General features: G+C 47.0%; 2 protein-coding genes across 12 annotated transcripts in view; one reads left to right on the top strand and one right to left on the bottom strand.

Annotated features, from left to right (window-relative positions):
- The window catches only part of Slc7a1 (solute carrier family 7 member 1), a 75,726-nt gene extending 67,100 nt beyond the window's left edge, over positions 1-8,626 (top strand). For all 4 annotated transcript variants that reach the window (XM_021236317.2, XM_087199506.1, XM_004854790.3 and 1 more), the window contains 4 exons: positions 705-922; positions 1,185-1,351; positions 1,878-1,986; positions 3,540-8,626. In XM_021236317.2, coding sequence (XP_021091976.2) covers positions 705-922; positions 1,185-1,351; positions 1,878-1,986; positions 3,540-3,643 — 598 coding nt within the window. In that variant the 3' untranslated portion in view covers positions 3,644-8,626. The remainder of the gene's footprint in view (positions 1-704; positions 923-1,184; positions 1,352-1,877; positions 1,987-3,539) is intronic.
- Positions 8,627-12,110: 3,484 nt separating this feature from the next.
- Mtus2 (microtubule associated scaffold protein 2) overlaps positions 12,111-20,468 on the bottom strand; it is a 716,842-nt gene continuing 708,484 nt past the window's right edge. For all 8 annotated transcript variants that reach the window (XM_087199503.1, XM_087199498.1, XM_004854793.3 and 5 more), the window contains 2 exons: positions 16,759-16,856; positions 12,111-14,946 (listed from right to left, as the gene is read on the bottom strand). In XM_087199503.1, coding sequence (XP_087055629.1) covers positions 14,733-14,946; positions 16,759-16,856 — 312 coding nt within the window. In that variant the 3' untranslated portion in view covers positions 12,111-14,732. The remainder of the gene's footprint in view (positions 14,947-16,758; positions 16,857-20,468) is intronic.

The following is a 20,468-nucleotide window of genomic DNA, read 5'->3' as shown; positions in this document are numbered from 1 at the left end:
CGAAAAATAATTCAGAAAGCACTTTGTTTTTCAAAGCTAGTGGAGAAGATTTGTACTCTGTTCATTTTGGGTTGGAAGATGAGACATCTCATTTAAAACAGATGCTTTATTTGCAGGCAGCTTGTTTCTTGGAAATAATGCCACAGGCTACATCCTTCACCCAGCTCTAGAGTTATTTACTCCAAGCCATTTGAAGTTTTAGACTAAATTGATCAAATTATGTCACACACACACAAAATCTCAAATCCATCAGCCTATGGACACAATTCTCTAGCTCACTGCAGCAAATAGGATCCCAGTATTATTGCTTTCTATTTCTGGCCTTTCATTTAGCTCACTTGTGACCATAGTTTTGTGGGAAGTGACCTAATACCTTAACATTCCACGGCCACTGTTGCTTCACAGAGCAAAAGAAATCCTCTCAGGACATTGCCCTAGGCTGCTTCACAGTGGAGCTTATGCTCCTCCCAGAACAGGGACATCAAGCGAGGGTGTTGCCCAGAAGCAGGAAGGAGGACTCAGGTGTCTCCTCCTCCACCTCTGCATTGCTAGAGACTTACCCTTTCAACTCCCTCTTTCCTATTTTATGCCTTGTGTCCCAGGCAGTTTTCCTCTGATGGCTTTCTAAGAACTTAAACTGGTGCATGTCCTTTTGCTTAATGCAAGCATATTACAGTGGTCACATACCCTCCATTTCCTTACAGGTATCAGCCAGAACAGCCTAACCTGGTATACCAAATGGCCAGAACAACTGATGAGCTAGATCAAGTCGACCAGAATGAGCTGGTGAGCACCAGCGATTCCCAGACAGGCTTTTTACCAAAAGCAGAAAAGTTATCTTTGAAAAGCATACTCACACCTAAAAATATGGAGCCTTCCAAATTATCTGGACTCATTGTGAACATTTCAGCCAGCCTCATAGGTAAGTGCTTGACTCTTCCATGTTAAGGGTTTGGGGTCTTGCTGTTGGCATTGCTGATTCTCTTGTCAGTGGGCATGGAAGTGGAGTAGGGGATGTTGCTGGAGATGAGTGTCTGTTTTGTTACCAGGCTGTGACTGACAACAGTGTTTCTGTAACTGTAGTCGGTACCACCTTCTTGCCAGGTTTTAGGGAGAACCAAGGGTAACTGTGGAGACTAGAGAAATGGTTGACTTTGGACTACTCTCTCTTTTCTCCCCCTTAGCTATTTTTATCATCACTATATGCATTGTGGCCGTGATTGGAAGAGAGGCTCTAGGCAAAGGGGAGCTGTGGGCAATCCTTGTGGTCACAGGATCGACCCTTCTCAGTGCAGCGGTCATGGGCATCATCTGGAGGCAGCCTGAGAGCAAGACCAAGCTTTCATTTAAGGTGAGCAGCTTGGCCTAATGGGCCTGTGGGAAGCTCCTGGTAGGCCACAGATCTGGCCTTCCTGCTGGGAGCCAACCCTGCATGGGTGCTCCACACAGAGCCTTCTTGCCAGCCAATCTCAGGGAATATGGGATGGGGTGCTACCAGCCCAGAGGGGGCCTGCTGAGCAGGGGCCTGATTCTGGAAGGCCAGGGTGGGCCCCTCTCTGCCCCTGGCTCTCAGGGGATGGGTACACCCACAGGGGCATCACATATCACTGCCAAGCCTTGGAGATGACCAGGCTTCTGTATTTTTAGATTGTACGAATACGAAAATAATTCATCCTTAGAAATGAAATGGAAACCCCTCTTCTAGTCCTTTCTTTAGCAGGAGAATAACCAGAGGAAAATTAGAATGGAACACTCACTTTGACAATTGGTAGCTTAGAACCAGACTCCCACTTGATTTGCATGTGTTTGGGAGTGTGGGGATTTATGTTGGGTTGGCCAGCCTTTGTCAGATCTGATGCCACCTTCTGTCTCTGCAGGTGCCCTTCTTGCCAGTGCTCCCCATCCTGAGCATTTTTGTGAACATCTATCTCATGATGCAGCTAGACCAGGGCACATGGGTCCGGTTTGCAGTCTGGATGCTGATAGGTATGTTGAGTCATGGGTTTTACTGCAACGAACACATTCAGTAGTCTTGTTTCTCTTGCCCCCAGCCTTCTGAGACTGTGCAGGGATTGCTCATCTGTCTTCCCTGCTACTTGACTGCATCCTTACTGTCATAGAACCTCCCTTGTTCAAGATTTCATAACACAAGGAAAACTACCTTAAACTCCTAGTAGATTGTGGGTCCTCCCTCCCTTTTCATCTTAATAGCCCATTGCCCAAGCTAGTTATCTCATCAGGCCCGAGCTTGAGCACAAGGTCATGAGTACTGTCAATAAGGCACACATTTCCCCCGATAGGAAAGTAGAGGCTATGCCTCCCTCCACCTGCCCAGCACCTGGTCTGTGGGCTGCAGGATCCAGACTCCCATGGCTTCTCTGTAGAAAGACAGAATTTTGAGCCTGGGGGAGGAATGGCCAGGGCTCTTAAAGGGACAGCAGCTGTCTTACTTCTGATAGTAGATGACCAGGGGTAGGTACAGCGTTTGGAGGCTGCAACCTAGTTTGAGGCCCAGCTGCTTGGGTGCTGGTAAACATCTCTATGACTGTTTGTATCCTCCTCCCTCTGGGGCTGGATGGGCCAGACTCAGATTCTTCCCCTTAGTGTCTTAGTTCTTGTACTGATGCCAAGGGGACTGGCTTTGACCTTTGGCCCTGAGGACTGTCCTAGCCAAGCTCCTCAGCCATGGGTTCAGATGCTATGGGGCTGATAGCTGCTGCCTCTTGGCCTCCTGGGGCTCATGAGTGGTACTTTTTCTCGAGGGCTACTCTGCTCTGTAATCGCAGGACTGGTCCTCATTCTCAGCAAAATGTAGTCCATGTCTAATTAGACAGACTTGCTCACAGCTCACTATGGTCACTTCTTGGTAGAGTGGACACCTCTTCCCACTATTCCCATACAAATCCTTATATTCTAGAGCATGAAGTCACTTCCTGGGCTCCTGCTATCCATGGCTGTCCAGTGTCAGCTATACAAGGTACCCCTGGCCATCTGTTCGTGATTCCTCAGTGGGTAGTTAGAAGCACAGGTTCCAGGCTCCACTACAGACCTTTAAAGTCTTGAACGCTGGAACAGAGGTGTGGATTTTTGTATTAAGTACATTTCTGGGCACTAAAATGTTTCCTGCAATGTGACTATCACTTATTTAGAAAAATTAGGGCCCATGCAGACTGTCTAAGCACAGAGCCTGGGGACCTCTGGTACCCACTGGAAATCCCATCTTACCAGGAAGCAGCATGATTTTGTGATTCTCCTAGGCCCTCCGGGGTGGACAGGTGTTAAGCCCAGTGCCCAAAGGGCCCAGTGCCCTTCATGGCCTCCACCTGGCTGCTTAGGAAGGCCACCATGTGAGGCTCTCCGAAATGATGTGCGTGCTTTGCCATAGTAGAAGCAACACTGTCACTTTGGCTGAACTTTGAAGAGCCATGTTTCTACAGCTGTGGAAGGCAGCCCTGGCAGCCCTCTGGTTCTGAGTCCAGCCTCCTATACGGGGTGCACTGCTTGCTCTGCTCATGGCTCTTCTCTGTCTTGCCTTGCAGGCTTCAGCATCTACTTCGGCTATGGGCTGTGGCACAGTGAGGAGGCATCCCTGGCTGCTGACCAGGCAAGGACTACAGATGGCAATTTGGACCAGTGCAAATGACCTGCAGCCCTGCCCGCCGGAGGTGGCAGCAGCCCCAAGGGATGGCTGTAGAGGACAGGGAGGTACCTCCCTTTCTCTCCTGATGCAACAGAAACCACCCATATTTGTGACACCTCCAATGACACCAAAGGTGCAGCCAGCTAAACTCCAGCCTCAGCCACAGCCAACGTGCCTGGCTGGCCCTGGCCCTGCAGCCAGCTCACAAGGCCCTGGTCACCTCTGACAGCTCTCTGGCCCAGACCACCTGGCTGTGTCTGGGCACCTGTCTCCTCATTTTCCTCTGAACAAAGAAATAAACCCCTCCCCTCATCAGCTCAGCCTTGCTGCTGCACCCCTGGGCAGAAGGGAGATCCCTTGTCTCCTGCCTTGGAAACAGACCTCCCTTCCTGGACTGCTCTGGTATTGCAAATGTACAGACCCCTGATCTTTAGCAGCCATCTTCCCCTTCAGCCCTGAACAGCTGGCCATAGATCACGATGAGTAGCACAAAACCCCGGCTATGCCATACCCAGAGCCACTTCTGCCCTCTGAGTTGCTTCCAGATGGGTTGTTAGGATGGGGCTTCTCCCCACCATCTCCCCTCCAAGCAGGGCTTTGCTCTGACTCGGTGATGAGTGGATCCCGTTCCGTGGCACAGCAGCAGGACTGAGGGCAGGTGATTTGTCTTCGCATGGGAGAGGGGAGGCTCTTGTGGGAGCAGGAGCATCAAGGTGGGGGAGGGCTGACTGCTCACATGTGAGTGAGTGTGTGAGTGTGTGTGTGTGCATAAACCGGGGGCATTCTCTAGTCCTCTTCCCTCCAGGACTGGGACAGTCCCTGATGCTTTTTTGTCTGTCACCACTGCCTGTGTGTTCTGAGTAACTGGAACACGAGGCTGTGTTCGTGTAGCACTGGTCTCAAGTTGGCAGAGCCGAGAACCCTGTTTTCCTTGGGTCGTTGCCATTCACTGAGTTGCACGGGTCTTGGAAAATCCTCAGGACAAGTGGCAACCCGGTGCGGGGTCGTGATGCTTCTGGCCCCGACATGGCCTATGTGGCCTGCTACATGTGATGAAATGGAATCCTCCTGTTAGTTGCCATGAATCACTCCACCCAGTTAAGTTGGGCCCTAACGTTAACTTGACAAATGGCCAAATAATTCCACATGCCATTGGCACATGGTTTAGGCTGTGTGGCCCACAAGGGAGATGACTTGCAGTCCTATTGCTGTCCCTCTCATGTATCTGTCTTCCAAGGGCTGTGGCTTGGTAAACTGGTGAGATTGTATCCATGACTTGGACCTTGTGCCTCCAGAGGCCTGGGAGCTGTAGGTCTAGCTGGGATGCCAGTGTCCCTCTGTGTACACGCTGCACCCCTTCCTCTTCCCTGTAGTTAGGTGCGGCCCACAGCCCACAGCATGTTCTAACACTCCTTGTAGATTGAAGCCATGGGACGAGACAGAAGAGATGGAGCCTCATTTCCACATAGAGTACCATTCAGAGCCACCAAGACTGGCTTGGATGGGGTGAGGGAGACACCATGGGGAGGAAAGTGGTGCTTTTGAAGCCTAGCCTTCCATTCTGTCCCTGCCTAGCCTTCGATACAATTAGCCTGGGGGCAGTTGGCTTCTTCCCTCTGCTGCAGAAGGTTCTTGGAGAGAAATGCACGAGTTAGTGAAAGTGAGCTGGGGATGGGGATTGGTGGCAGGCAAGGCTCTGGGTTTCACCCTCAGTGCTAGCGAATAAATTAGTCTAATAGCCTAGAGGTCTGGGCAGCCGGAAGAGGGTGGCCACACGGCCAAGAGCCGGGCCTTTGTACCGGACCTGGACCTCTGGCTGGAAGCTTTCTAAAGATCAGCTGTATTTCACAGAGTATCATAAGCCCCACCCCAAGCTTGGGCGTCCAAAGAAATGTATTTAAATTCATGTAGATTGGTGCTATAAAATATTTCGATAAATATTAACTTATTTTGTTGGGTTTTGGTTATCTGTTGTCTTCTTACAACAGCTATTTGTTTGCCTGATTTTTTGTGGTTATTTTTCTATGCAGACAAAGAAAATATAAGGCAAAGAGGGTATCCAGTGAGGTAGGTAATGGGGAGAAAATTTTTGTTTTTTTCTTAACTTTAATTTTTTTCTGGCTAAAATTTCTGTACAAGACAGCACCCAGTAGTCTATTTACACTTGACATTCAGTTAGCAACCTGCATTGTTCTAGAAAGTTGAAACATAAATTTTGGGTTTACCCCTCCATGGACTCTATCATATGGACATGCTGATAGGAGATCCCTCCTCCTCTCCCTCTCAGGTGCCTCAGCATGGGACATAGGAGCTCACACAGGCACTAGGAGGGGGAATGTGGGATTCTTGCATCCTCCCTTGTTGGCAGAATGACTTCCTAGTCACCTAGGAAAGGTGACTTATGTGAATAGTTTATTGGTCACTGTGGTTTCCTTAAGAACAGGTGCATACTGTGGCCAGGGGCCTTCCCACCTGTGTACCAGGACGGTGATGTCTTGGAGTAAGCCTCACAAATTCAATATACTTTCTTATTGCATCCCTCACTCTTTCTCCTGAAGTAAAAACACACAGCCTCCCTCCCCTAAGCCTCAACAGTGACCAGTAGTTTCACCTCTCTTAACCCTCTGCCCAAATAAGAATATCATTCAGAGCTGCGTGGCTGGGACAGTATTTTCCTGCGGTCAGAATTTACACATTCTGAAGACACACACATCCTGCAGGAATACACTTTCATCTTGCCTCAGCTCCAAAGAGTCACCTTAGAGAGACGTTTTCAATTAGTAAGCATCTTTCCTGTCTCTGGGCATAAATTCGTGAGGAACCCAATTCATGAAGAGCTCTGTCTCCCAGGAACTCTGCTAAAAAGTGGGGGTAAAGGGCACCTCCAGGGCAGCAGTAGAGCCCCAGTAGGTGGGGGCCCTCACCACAGGGAGGGAACTGTCCCAGGAGACGTGGGGCCTCTGTACACACACACACGCACACACACCCCTTAAGCAGGCCCTTGTGGGTCAGACTGTCTTTCAAACCAAGAGGAAAGAATGGTACACTTTCTTTTCTGGGCTGATTCAGAAAGATTACTAAATTTATACTGTTAGGATTGCCCACATTTTCCCCCAGTTTGGATTTTATTTTTGCAATAGCAAAACCTCTTTCCATTGAGTCTCTTATCTCTGTCAGGCAGTCAGCCACCCGGTCCCATTGGCCGATGTGGTGGTTCGGGTACCCGCCCTCCTGTGATGTGGCAGCCGGAAGTGACTGACGGGCTCCCAGGCTTCTCCACCCCTCATGCCCGAGGCACCGGCACACTCCCCACCAACAGTGCACCCCAGAGGTGACATGCGGCCTATCCCCACCTTGTCCATTGCATCTGCTGTGCTTCATCTGTGTGGCTGGGGAAACAGGTGGGAATAGCTGCTTAGTCCCCTTGCCCCATCCCCAAGCAGGCTGTAATCCTGCTCTTGCCTAAGGTGGGGTGAAGCTTAGAGACAGCTGTGAAGAATAGGCAGGAAGTGGGGTTTCTGGGGTGTGTGGATACACCCTATAGAGGCCCCACCCAGACTTGGAGGCAAGGGCAGGGGCACTGGCAGATGTTAACCTCAATGCTAGAGAAAACCTGCCTGGCTGTGTGCCAGGGCCCATTTGCCTGACTTGAATGCTCCTTGTTCACATGGACACATTTCTTTACAAGATCTGATGGTTCTGTTGGCACCCAAGAGCCAATGCCACAAAGACAGTGAGGGGCCTAGGTGCCAGGGTGCCTGTCCCTCTCTATGGAGAAGTATGCCTGGGCCCACACTGTGGTGGGTTCCTGAGCTGCCAGGACAATGGAGTCATTGGGCAGAGGGTGCATGGCACCGTGTGTGGAACTGTTACAGAGTTCAAACTCAAACAGAACTGAATATGTGTTATGTATAATTGTTATGTATCATTTAAACTCTACCTGTTTGCCGTCTTGAGAGTATTCTATGTAAGGCTCCCAAGGGAGAGCAAAATGTACATTTTGCCAGACTTTTATGGGGCCATGAAGTGCTTTATTGATGCAGTGGTGCAAGATGCGACACTCCAGATGTCACAGTGGTTATGATGCCTGCTGGATTTTTAGGGCAAAAAATGCACCTTGCTTTCATGTTCATCACTAATCCAGAGCTGTTTTGTGCCCGTTGCTTGATTGAACCACAGGCTCTTCCCAGAGGGACCTGGTGCAGCCAAGGCTCTCACAGTTACCAAAGAGCTCTCGTGGTCGTCCTGTGTGTGTGCCAGGGGCACAACTCCAGGAGAAGAAAGAACAGTCCCAGCAGATGTTCTCAGGGTATCAGCGCCTCCAGCAGGGTCGGGAAGCAGGGCTGGGAGATGCGTTCAGACTTTGTTAACTTGTTAACAAGGCGTATGATGATTTCGTGTTTCTTGATGACAGATTTTCTAAGCTTGGGACTTATTTTCCCACGTGAGAAGTTATAATATATATTTCAGATAAGTTTCCTGCTTCAGTTGTGCCTTTCAGCGACAATGGGTAAAGGATCACAAAGGGTCATATTAATAATGAGGGTTGGTTTATTATCAAACCTGGACAGCTGTGGTTTCTCTAGTACATTTTTTTCTTCTACTGAACATGGAGCCATTATTAAAAGTTATGTGTTTTTTATTATGTAAATTTTATGATATTTTTTGCTTGTTTGATGTTCTATTTTTCTAATAGTTTTCTTTATAGTTTCTTATAATGTGATACTAGATTTAGATTCTGATGCTAATGGCAAATCACGTTGGTCTCTGCTGGGCCCCTCCATTTATTATATTTTATTTTTATTTTAAGGACTAGTGCAGGTGTTATCCATCACCTTTAAAAAATGTGAAACTGCTCTTTCCCCTTTTTGCTGACCACACTTGTAAATTGACAACTTCCTACCATACCTTATGTTGTAAAATCAAACTATTTTTTGGTACATTATCTCATGCTTCTGCAAATTCTAATAAATTCTATCTATGGCTTCCAGGTGTACTGTGTAATCTCGGGAATTCTATCTGTTCTTGGCTGGATCCCAAGCCTGCCCTGCCACAAAAGTCTCAGCGTCTTCCAGCTTTCCCACCACCTGGTGGCTTTACTCACAGGGCCTTGTGTTCTTCTGGCTATTGGGAGAAATCCTCATCCCAACTCCTTGGACCTCAACCAAGGAATCCCTCAAACCCTCCTTTTAGGCATTGTGCTGCTCTCTCTCCCCCACTTCCCACCCTGGGTCCAGGCCTGCCTGGAGCTGGGGCCCCAGTGGTCACTGGCCATCAGGCATGTCCTGGAGGACGTGGGTCTCAGCTGGACCCCCTCACTCATTGGCACACATTGCGTCATTTGTTAGGGGAAACACGTTGTGTGCAGGGAGCAGAGGCATGGGCACAAGGATTGTAGCTATCCTGGCAGTTGTTGGTATCGCACTTCCTCAGCTCTCCGGAGCAAAGTAGTTTTTGCACAGGAAGCAGATTAAATGAGGTGGCCATAATTCCCCAAAACCGAGAGCCACGAGCCATAGGGACTGGGAGACCTGTTGCCTGGAAGATAAGGGTTAACCTTTGAGTTTGTTCGCGTGATGGATAGCATTGGAGGCAGACACCCAGGCGGCTGGACAGAGAAGGGCAGCCCGCTGCTGTCTTCCTGGCACCCGGCATGTTTATGATGAAGACTATGTGACAAGAATCCGTACCAGAGCACACTACACACATCTCTTGTTCTCTGGCCGCTTGGGGAACCAGACCCCAGAGTGTGGGTGGTGTGGAAACAAGCCTCAGTGTGTCTGGGGAACAAGGACACCCCACCCCCAGTGCCATTATCGATGGATACAACTTTGAGATGAGAACCAGAGTCTAGCCTCTACCTTACAGAATGGGCTGGCTTCACAAAGAATCCCAGAGTTCCCCTGCATTCTGGAATTGGAAAATAGGCATAGGGCATGCCACATTCCTGGCTGACCTCTTGTATCCTGTAAGAAGGTGACCTCTGGTCATTGAACCAGATTTGGGCCAAGTGCAAGGTGAAACCCTGGTTCCCACAGCGCTACACTGTCATCTAGTGGCTGACCTGGGGTGCTGCGTGGGCTGCTTGAAGTGCTGCAGATTTTCAGTAGTTTCTTGGAAAACAATGATGAGGCTCCCTCAACCCCTGTGGAGTAATTCCATTATGGAGGCCCGAGGGGATATCACTTGAAGCAAGCCTTCTCACACCATGTGGTTATGAAACATTTCTGGTGAATCAAAGGCTGCCCTCAAACAGCTCAGCATACAAGGTAACAAGAGTCCTAAGAAACTATAGCCAGGGAAACCGTCCTGGCCTTTCACAGACCTAGGCATGGGGGCTGCAGGGGGGGAAGGGTGGAACAACTGTAGATAAGCCTGTCAGTCCCTGTTCAAACTAAATTTTACTAAATTAAGCCTGTCCACCAAGCCATAAATACAGCCATAAAAAATGCAAGGTGAGCAAGGGTTCAGGAGGAGTAAAACAGGCAGTGCCTTTGCTCACAAAATGAACAGCCCCAGCAAGCTCTTTGGCATCTCAGTGAGTCCAAACACCTAATCCCAGGGGACTGAGGAATGAGTGGGGAAGCAGGCAGGAGCTGGCCTTGGGTGACTTTACCAGCAATGCTTTTAAATTCTCAGTAATGGGACAACATGATTCCACCAGTACAGTGGGGAGGTGGAGAAACAGCTCACTCACTCCCTGCCATTTTAACGGGTGCAAACAGAAACCACTAGGTGGGCACAGTGGCTGTGCAGTGGAGCTTGCTCTGGTGTCTGTGGTGTTAATGCCCAAGAGAAAAGGAGGGAGGGGCTGCTAGGAGGGGAGGGTCCCACACACAGGTGCTTAGTGCTGCACAGCCTTCCTACCCTGCTGGTGCTGGAAACACTTCCAGATGCAAATGGAGACATCTCATGCTGAGATGAGAAATGAACAGTTTGGCATTCAGAAACCCCATTGTTTTTATGAGGTTTGGGGCTAGAGGTTTGAGAGCAGATTAGCTTTTAAAAGATATTTAGCAAACGTGATTTAAGTGAACTAACTCCCAGTCTTCACAACTAGAGCAGCTTGCCAGTCTTTGGTGGTGGTCGTGGTGGTGGTGGTGATGTTTGTGCACATGTTTAAACATTTGATGGAGTCGCAGATGTGGACAAGATCCTCACCTCCTGGCCATCATGGATGAGAGGGCAGGAGGGTGTCACCTGAAGTCAGTCACTGCTTGATGTCCATGCACTGATGCAACACCAGCTTTGAGAATGACCTTCAACTCCAGCTCCTGGTGGGAAGTCATCCAGCTCCACCCTAGCACTCTTTCTGGTGATTGATACAAATCTACCACACAGGAGAGCTGGGCTCACTAAGGTTCCTTGGTGCAGAGAAGTTTACAAGTGAGTCGATTTCAAAGGTCTTCTCTGCCTCTTGCAAATCACCAGTGGGAGAGGGGAAGGTTCTCCACGGATAGGAGAGAATTGGCACTAATCTCGTTACCTCCGTGTGCCAGGTAATGAGTCACCACTCGGCTCCTTTGTTAAATGGAGGTGCTGACATCTGCCTGTGTACTGCACAGGGTGGTGGTAGGGACAGTGGCTACCATGGAAGTGGAGGGCATTCAAGACATTCCCTAAAAAACTAATACATTGGGGCATGTTGACAGATAAAAGCATTTGTCAATGTTGTCACTATGGATAATCTGGGAAGCATAGATGATTGGGGGAAGGTACCCTGAGGTGTCCCTCATGAGGTCAAGAAGTGACATGGAGGTGTGTTCTACACAGTGGCTGTACAGCCATTTCTCCTGAGGGCAGAATTGCCACACTTTACGTAAAGTAGCTTCCACTCTCATGCCCTACAAAGCCACCACAAGGAACTACAAACCCAGGGATCTCCCTTGGGAATCTACCTGTGGGACACTGAGGCCACACAGCCCAAACTGAAGGCTGGTCGGATGGGAGTGAGTGAGCACTTTCAGGCTGAAATGAGTGAACAGGTATCCCAGCTGCATTTGGGGGTGGGAGAGATGGCCACAGACGGAGAGTATCCCTCAGATGTAGGTGGATACTACACCCCACCCGGAGGGCCATGATAGGAGAAACGGATACAGGTGGATAAATCAAACTCTCTTTGGGGCAGAGAGCCTGGGTCTGAACTTGAAATAAATAATGAAGGATTTTACTTAATTTTTTGTGTCCTCTTTCCAACCAACTCCAGCCTACCCTAGCTGGGCAGAGAAGAGCCACTGAGATCCCCAAGTCCAGGGAGTGGGCTGCTGAAGACTCAGGCCTCAAGGGGTAGATACAGGGACCTTGAACCTGCTGAGTTTGCAAATATAGGGGTCTCTAGTCTTCTCTCAGTGACAATCTCCTGACCCTGCCCATGGGCACACAGAAAAGGAACCCAGCCCGAGAAACACCTCCCTGGCCTCCCTGCCAGGAATGCCCAGCCGGTCAGCGACAAGTCTCCAGTTCCATCAGGTTGATATCACAGAAAGTCCCTCAAGTTCATTTTAATAGGTTTCAGAGTTAAATACAAATATGCAACACAGAAACTGGAGGGGCAGGAAAAGGAACGTTGTGAACTCATCCCATTAATCCCAGAGAGTGCCAGCCCCCCTCATCCCACCCATTCTGACATCCAGCCAGAGCCTCGGGCCAGCCTGTGGCAAGCAGAGGGTGGGGACTGGCCAGCCCAGGTCTCCCAAGGGCACGAAGACACTGGTGCTGTTTGCTGGGTCTGTCTGAAGCAGGCGGGGAGGCTGCAGCATTTATAGACGATACAGTGCGCCAGCCTGAGATACAGGTGGATTTCTACGTTGAGAGAGGTCAAGATGCTAAGAGTGAGGGGTAGAAGTATTGAGGAGGAGGTGCAGCAACTACCATCACCTGTGATTTGGGAGCAGTAATGACTTAGACAGGGAGCCATACATGATGGGTGTTCGTGATGAAAAAATCAAAGTCAGGTCCACATGGAAAGTAGCTCAAGTGCCCAAGGTCAGGGCCAGTCAGGGCAAGGCTCTAGTCCACCTAATGAGGGATTACTTAGTTCTAACGTCACTACAATTTTGACCGCAACACCCTAACACACTGTACCACATTCTAACATCACACTGAAGTCTGTATTGCTGTGTAACTGCATTTAGCAGGCACGGTTATAGAAGCAGTCCTAATTCAGAGAGCTAAGCTACAACCAAACTTGTGTTTGCAGGTTGTACCTGCTAGAAGAATAAAGTATTGTGTATTTAGTTGATGTGGCCTGAACTACTCTAAGAGAATGCCCAGCGCATTATCACAGTATCATGCAGGGCCACTAAAGGAAAATAATTGTTTCTTCAATGTGTATCTACTGGGCATGTCTCCAGGATGAGCAAGACCCTTGGAGTTTTGCTAGAAATAAGGTGTATCTGAGGCCAGGAAGATCAACTTCAAGTTACATGAGGAGCACAGACCACATCTGCCTCTGTGTCACCACACTTGTAACTTTAGGCAAGCCAACCCCTTCCATGGGCCATTTCTTCAGGCTCCATGGGTTTTCTTGCCTTGGACATGCTCAAAGACTGGCCTGTGCTCAGAAGATTTTCAGAGGTCTTAGGGAGAAAAGTGCAGGGGTCTTTGTCACATACAGGAAACAAAGACATTATTATCCTCACCCCATTGACTGTTAAAACTACTTCTTTTGTGTAACATGCTCCTAGTCTTGCACAGCACTAAATAAATACCTTTCACATTCTAATTTTACCATTTCAGAGACAAATGCCAGTCCAGTAGCTCATGACAGCTGGCTGGCTGCTCCATCAGCTCCTCTGTTTGGGAGAACCTCCTAGGGCTAAGATGTTCCTTGATCATTCAGCAGAAAGTATGACTGAGTTTCTGAGAGGCTGTGTGATGACCTAGCACTTTTCAGAACTGGTTCCCCAGGACAGAAAGGCTGGCTTTCTGGAAGTCCCTGCCAAAACCCCTGAGCCATCTCCATATGCAGTGGTGGGGTTGAGTTGTACAACAGAATTGAAAGGGAGTTGCCTATGAAATATGGGCCTGAGGGTCACATTTCAATGAGTTGACCATGCACAACATCATATCAGAGCAAACCAAATGGAATAATGCTGGATACTGTCTAACTCTGTACCTGGTCAAATATGTACCTTATCGGCAGTTCCCCTTCATGAGGATAGAACATGATGGTCTTGGTCATCTCCAAAGTCATCCTCATCCTCACTCCAAAAGGTCATGCTTGTCTACATTTTCCCAAGGGTACAAAAATACCTCAGCGACTGATTCCAAGATGACATTTAGAAAAAAAAGCAAAGCTGTGTTTACATGACTACAGATGAGTCGCTATCGTGAGTAACATTCAGAAAAACTGCTCAACCCCCTAGGGTTTCCCACTTCTATCCTTACAGTCGCGACAGAAGGATTCATAATTAAATCTTGTGAATGGAGTGATAATGACCTCACGTCATGTTGACTAAGAAGCTGATTGTTCCAAAGGCAGTTACCGTCCACAAATCGCTGGTGTTTGTGTTAAACAGAGTACCACTTGGTGGCAGGTTGAAAGGCGCTTCTCTATCTGGATTTTTTTTTCCTTTTTCTATTTTGGGTAGAAATATTCCTAGGAAGTTAGATAGAAATGCATTTTCATTTCCCAATAATTCTTAGGCACAAGTTAGAAAACTGCTGATCTTCACTAAAATATGTCAGCACATCACATTATAAAAAATGCAATTCAGAACTGCCGCATGTGTATATATGTATATCTAAATATATACACATATCGGTGCAGTACACAATGATTACTCAATGTATATTCAAAACTGAGCTATTTGTAACTAACCTGAAATGCTGCAGTGTAAGTTCATCATTCAAGAACAACTGGAATTGTCTTTCTTTTGGCTCTAACTATGGTAAAACGTTTCTGCACGTCAGATTACTGTTTACACCTTCCTAAGTGCCAGTACCGGGTCAGTCTACACAGGGGTCAGAAGAGGATACAATATGCAGCTACTGAGCATGCACACAGGGTGGCCGGCCGGCACCTGCCAGCACCTGGTCAGCACTCCCTGGGTGGACAGAAGCCGGAGCGCCCGCAGACTGCGTGGTGACGTCATCTAGGCATCGTGCTGACTCTGGCCGGAGAGGAGGGCCCGGACGAGGAGCCTCGGTAAACTGGGGAGGTGGGGGAGAGTTTAATAGGACTCGTTGGGTCCCCCGTTTGAAGCTTCCAAAGCAGCTCTTCGTTGGTTCTGCTCAATCTCTTCTTCTCCTGGGTTTCTTTTTCCACGTATTCCTGGAGATTAGCGTTTTCCTCTGACAGCTGTCTGCATGGGGAAGAATAACAAGTAGTCAAGCAGAAGGAATGCTACTGACACTTAACTTGAGATCAGGCCCACGGGTGCATGGTGAGCCAGGAGGTAGCCACTGCCTGCATGCAGAACAGGACCAGTGTACCCCGGAGACCGGGAACTCTGGTGGATTGTCATCTCCGGACGGCTGAGACATCCACTGCCAGAGCCTGTCTGCTTACCCCAAATCCTCTCATAGGTCCTCTGTCGGGTCAGAGGCTGTTCAGTGGCGGAGCCAAGGCCAAAGGCTGGAGAGGAAAGGGTAGTGGGCAGCGGTGTGGGGGTGCTGCCAGCAGGCTTGGGACCAGGAGCCTGGGGACCATTGCACAGGGAGGTGGTGGCCAGCAGGCAGCTGGGGATGCCTTTCCTCGGCCTCCCGCCCCAACACGTGCCTCTGTGACAGCAGGTGTCTGTCCTGATGTAGAGGCTGGTCTGTGTATCTGGCTGTCTGCTGTACCGTGAGCCCGAGAAGTCAGGACCAAGGCTCTGTATATTGACTTTCTAACAGCCAACATGGTACCTGGCACATAATAGATGCATGGTTAATGCTTGCTGATAAAGAATCATGAATGAAAAACCAATCAGTGCTTTTTGTGCTTTCTTCTGACATAAAGTCTGAGTTCCTAGCTTTGTTGCATATTTTTGAAATAACAGCACCTTTAAAGAATTGACAAATACAAGTACATATACATTTTACAGCTGGGCAAACTTAGGCCAGGAAAAAGTAATTCTCTGAGACAAAGCCAGCACTGACAAAAGCACTTTAAAGAGTTCCAGGGTCCAGTGCCACTCAGGCACTCTCTCCCACTCAGAGACTGTGCCTGGGGAAGGCTGGTGAGACTGTCATCCCCAGCCCAGGGCCTGGGGACCCATGGAGCAGAGATGATGGCGCCTGCTGCCCCTGCCTGTGTGCCTCTGAGGTGGGAACAAAGTGTCAACACTGGGGCCTCACTTGTGGTATGCCTGTGTGTGCAGGAGCATGCATGTGTGTGAGCGCATGAGCATGTAAGCCTGAAAGTATGAAGGCACATGAGAGTAGGGATGAGTGGTGGTGAACGGAAGCATGCATGCATTAGTGTACATAAGTGTAGGCATGCATGAGTGTGTGTGTAGGTGAATGTATGCACATGACCATGTCTTGCCTGGGTGTGTATGCACACAGAATGACACACTACACATGCTACAGGTGCACCCAGGAGCCCAGTCCAGTGGAGAGGGCCAGGTCTCAAGCTTGGGGTGCACCCCTGTGGCTCAGCCCTCGTGGATGTAATTACCTCTAGCTGGCAGAGGAAGTGGAAACAACACTTTTACCCAATTCTGAGCTGTAAGAGGAGGGAAGAGCACACACCCTCCCTGAGAAATCAGGGCTCCCCAGAGCAGATCCTACAGGGACAGGCAGGACCAAAATGGAAGTGGCAGGTTTCTGGAAGTCTGGGGGTATCACCCAATGGGGACTCCACTTTGTCTGGGAACATCCCACCGCTGCTCTTCTCCTAATCTCTTCCAGAAATAAATCCTTGCACCCCCTAGTGCTGTTGGAAGTCCTACTGGCTCTTTTGTTGACTGTACTCATTCCTGGGGGCAGGACTGCTGTGCAGCCCATGCATAGACTAGGTGGCTATACCTGTGTACTTCTGTTCTTCTGGCTTTGGGCGAAGCTGAAGGACTGCAGGGAAGCCTTTCAGCTCAGAGTAAGGCAAATTGGACCAAGGACAAGAGAAAGCTCAAGGGCAAGGCTACTTCCAGGGTGACACATATTCTCTAAGCCTAGATGCCAGGCCCACATACCTGGTGACAACTGTGTTCTGATCAATCCTTGCTTTGAGGTCTTCATTTTGCTGCTGGAGGACTTGGATCCTTTCTTCCAGGATAATGTTCTTTTCAGCCTATAAAGCAGATGGTTTGTAGAGGTTCTCAGCAAGGTCATAGGGTAGGCAGTACACCAGCACCCTCGGCTTCTGGGCTTTGGAGAATTATCAAGAACAGTATTTTTCAAACTGCAGTTTGCAGTGCACTCTTGGGTTGTAAAATCAGGTTGGAAGGATGTGACCGCTATTTCTTTTTTAACAAAAGTAAAACAATAAAAAATGCCAGGATGTACTGTATATAATAAAAGTGAGCATTGCTATATACATTTTGGATATATATTTTTATTTTATTTTTATTTTTGTGTGTGTGAATGTGTTTGTATTGAGATCCTGTGTAAATGATGTACATTTATTCCATATATTTCAGAGATAAACCACAGATAACACAAGGACCTGGTTTGACCTGCAGATCCTGTGGTTTTTCTGATGTGTCAGTCACACTGCATCAGTAGCTCTGATCAGGGTTGGACACACTATCCTGTTCATAGTCTCCTGAATGAATGGAGGCATAACCCAGCACAGAGGAGGTGAACCTTCCAGTCCACTGTACCACTGCCCCCAGTGCTGAGGAGCAGAGCTACCCCCAGTGCCGAGGAGGTGAGCCACTTGGGTGCCAGCAGCACACCCCTCACCCCACCGACTTTGAAATGTGAAGACACATAAACAAGTCTCAAAACAAGACTTCCAGATCACCTAAAGCAACCCCAAAGGGAAATAACATAGAACAATCTTACACTCAACCACCTGAACTCCCTGAACGGCAACAAAAAAGGATCTAGAAAAAATGAAATCAGAAATAATTTCTCAGATAACAGCAGAGATTATGCCCATAATGGAAGACATGATTAATATAACTAGAGGGGATACAGTTAAAAAAATAGAAGAGATGAGGAACATCATGGAATCCCAACATAGGAAACAAATGGAATCCATAAAACAGATTTCCAGGAGATGAAAAACTCCACTGGAAGTCTACACAGCAAAATGAGCCAATGTGAGGACAGAATTTCAGATATAGAAGATAAGATTGCAATTAGTGATGAGGAAAAGAAAAATTTCTTTAAAATAATAAGGGACCATGAGACATCAATCTGGCAGGTGCTAGATGATGCAAAGAAGAATAACATAAGACTGATTGGAGTCAAGGAAGAAACAGGAGAGAGTGCAGACAACAGAAAAGAAACATTCACAGAAGTGATGGCAGAAAACTTCCCAAGCAGGGGAAAAGAACTTGAAATACAGATAAGTGAGGCATATAGGACTCCAACTAGCCTTGATCAAAAAAAAAAAATCTACACATAGGCATATAATAGTTAAGATTCCAGAAACTCAACAGAAGAACAAAATTTTACAAGCAGTTACAGAAAAGAAACAAATCACATACAAAGGAAAGCCCATCAGGATCACAGCAGACTTCTCAATGCAAACCCTCAAGGCAAGAAGAGCTTGGAGTGACATATTTCAAGCCCTAAAGGAAAACAGCCTCCAATCCAGGTTGATGTACCCTGCAAAACTATCTTTCAAAATTAATGGAGAAGTAAGATACTTTCATAACAAAGAGCACTTTAGAAACTTCACTAATACCAAACCAGCACTCCAAAAAATTTCAGACAATATCCTAGGAAAAGAAAATGAGGATCACAACCCCAGGAAGCCCAGCAGAATAAATCCATCAGGCACGACAAGAAATTAAATGCAAAGGGGGAGAATCCACCAAAAAGAAAAAGTCATGACAATGATAAGTCAATACATATCAGTTATAACCATTAATGTTAATGGTGTCAATTCACTGGTGAAAAGAAATAGACTGGCAGAATGGATTAAGAAGCAAGATCTAACAATATGCTGCATTCAAGAAACACACTTAATTCAAAAAGAAATTCATAGACTGAAAGTTAAAGGGTGGAAAACAATACTCCGTGCATAAGGAACCCGAAAAAAAGCAGGAGTAGTTATCCCCTTTGCAGATCAAGTGGATTTCAAACCAACAGTGATTAAGAGAGACAAAGAAGGACACTACATCCTTGTAAAACAATCCAAGAGGAAGAGATGACAATCAAAACCATGTATGCACCAAACACTACTGCATGCAACTATATAAAACAAATACTAATGGACATGAAAAATCAAATAAGCCCTAATACAATAATAATGATGGACTTCAATACTCCACTGTCACAAACAGATAGATAAACTAGACAAAAAATAAGCAATAAAATACTAGAACTCAAACTCTTGAACAAATGAACTGAACAGATGTTTACAGAGTCTTCCACCCCACAAATCAGAATAAACATTATTTTCAGCTGCACACAGGTCATTCTACAAATAGACCACATACTCACACATAGAACATGTTTAAGTAAGTGCAAAGGAACTGAAGTTATCCCCTGTATATTATCAGACCATAGTGCCATGAAATTGGAGATCAATGGCAAAAGAAATCGCAAAATTTCATAAACACATGGAAATTGAACAACACACTTCTAAATAACCAATGGGTCACAGAGGAAATTAAAGAAGATATCAGACAGTTTCTACAATTAAATGACAATGACAATACAACATATCAGAATCTGTGGGACACAATGAAAGCAGTCTTATGAGGGAAATTCATAGCAGTGAATACTCATTATAGGAAAACAGAGCAAGCCCAATTAAACAACCTGATGCTCAACCTCAAGCTTCTAGAAAAAGAAGAGCAGGACAAACCCAAAGCTCATACAAGGGAAGAAATTATAAAGCTCAGAGCAGAAATCAATGCAATGGGGACTAAGAGAATGATACAAAAAAATCAATGAAGCCAAGAGTTGGCTCTGCGAAAGAATCAACAAAATTGACAAACCCTTTGCCAACCTTATCAGAAAAAGGAAAAAAAAGGCCCAAATCCATGCGATTAGGTATGAACAAGGATGAAATTACAATGGACCCAGCAGAAATCCAGAGGATCATCAATACCTGCTTCCAGAACCTATATGCCAATAAGATGGAAAACACAGAAGAAATGGACAGATTCCCAGATAAGTATGAATTACCAAAGTTGAATGAAGAAGACCTAAAAATTGTAAACAACCCAATATAAATCAATGAAATTGAAAACATAATTAAAAACTTACCAACTAAGAAAAGTCCAAGCCCTAATGGCTTCCCTGCTGAATTCTACAAGACATTTAGAGAGGAACTACTGCCACTACTGTTTAAACTCTTCAATGAAATTGAAAGGGAAGCAATACTCCCAAATTCATTCCTGGAAGCAAGCATCACCTTGATCCCCAAAGCAGAGAAAGACCCAACTGAAAAGGAGAACTATAGGCCAATCTCACTAATAAACAGAGATGCAAAAATCCTTAATAAGATCCTGGCAAATAGAATGCAGAAGATCATCAAGAAGATCATACACCCTGACCAAGTGGGATTCATCCCAGGGATGCAGGGATGGTTCAACATACGCAAATCAATCAATGTAATACAATATATCAATAGAGCCAAGGACAAAAACCATGTGATTATCTCCATAAATGCAGAAAAAGCATTTGACAAAATCCAACATGCATTCATGCTAAAAACCCTACAAAAACTGGAATAGAAGTTCTCCACCTCAAACTGATAAAAGCTATCTATGAATAACCA

The sequence above is a fragment of the Heterocephalus glaber genome, unplaced genomic scaffold (assembly GCF_053883595.1).
Source record: "Heterocephalus glaber isolate CG9 unplaced genomic scaffold, H.glaber_assembly_v1.0 deba00001720, whole genome shotgun sequence".
Taxonomy (NCBI): domain Eukaryota; kingdom Metazoa; phylum Chordata; class Mammalia; order Rodentia; family Bathyergidae; genus Heterocephalus; species Heterocephalus glaber.
This window is presented reverse-complemented; position numbering and strand designations above follow the sequence as displayed.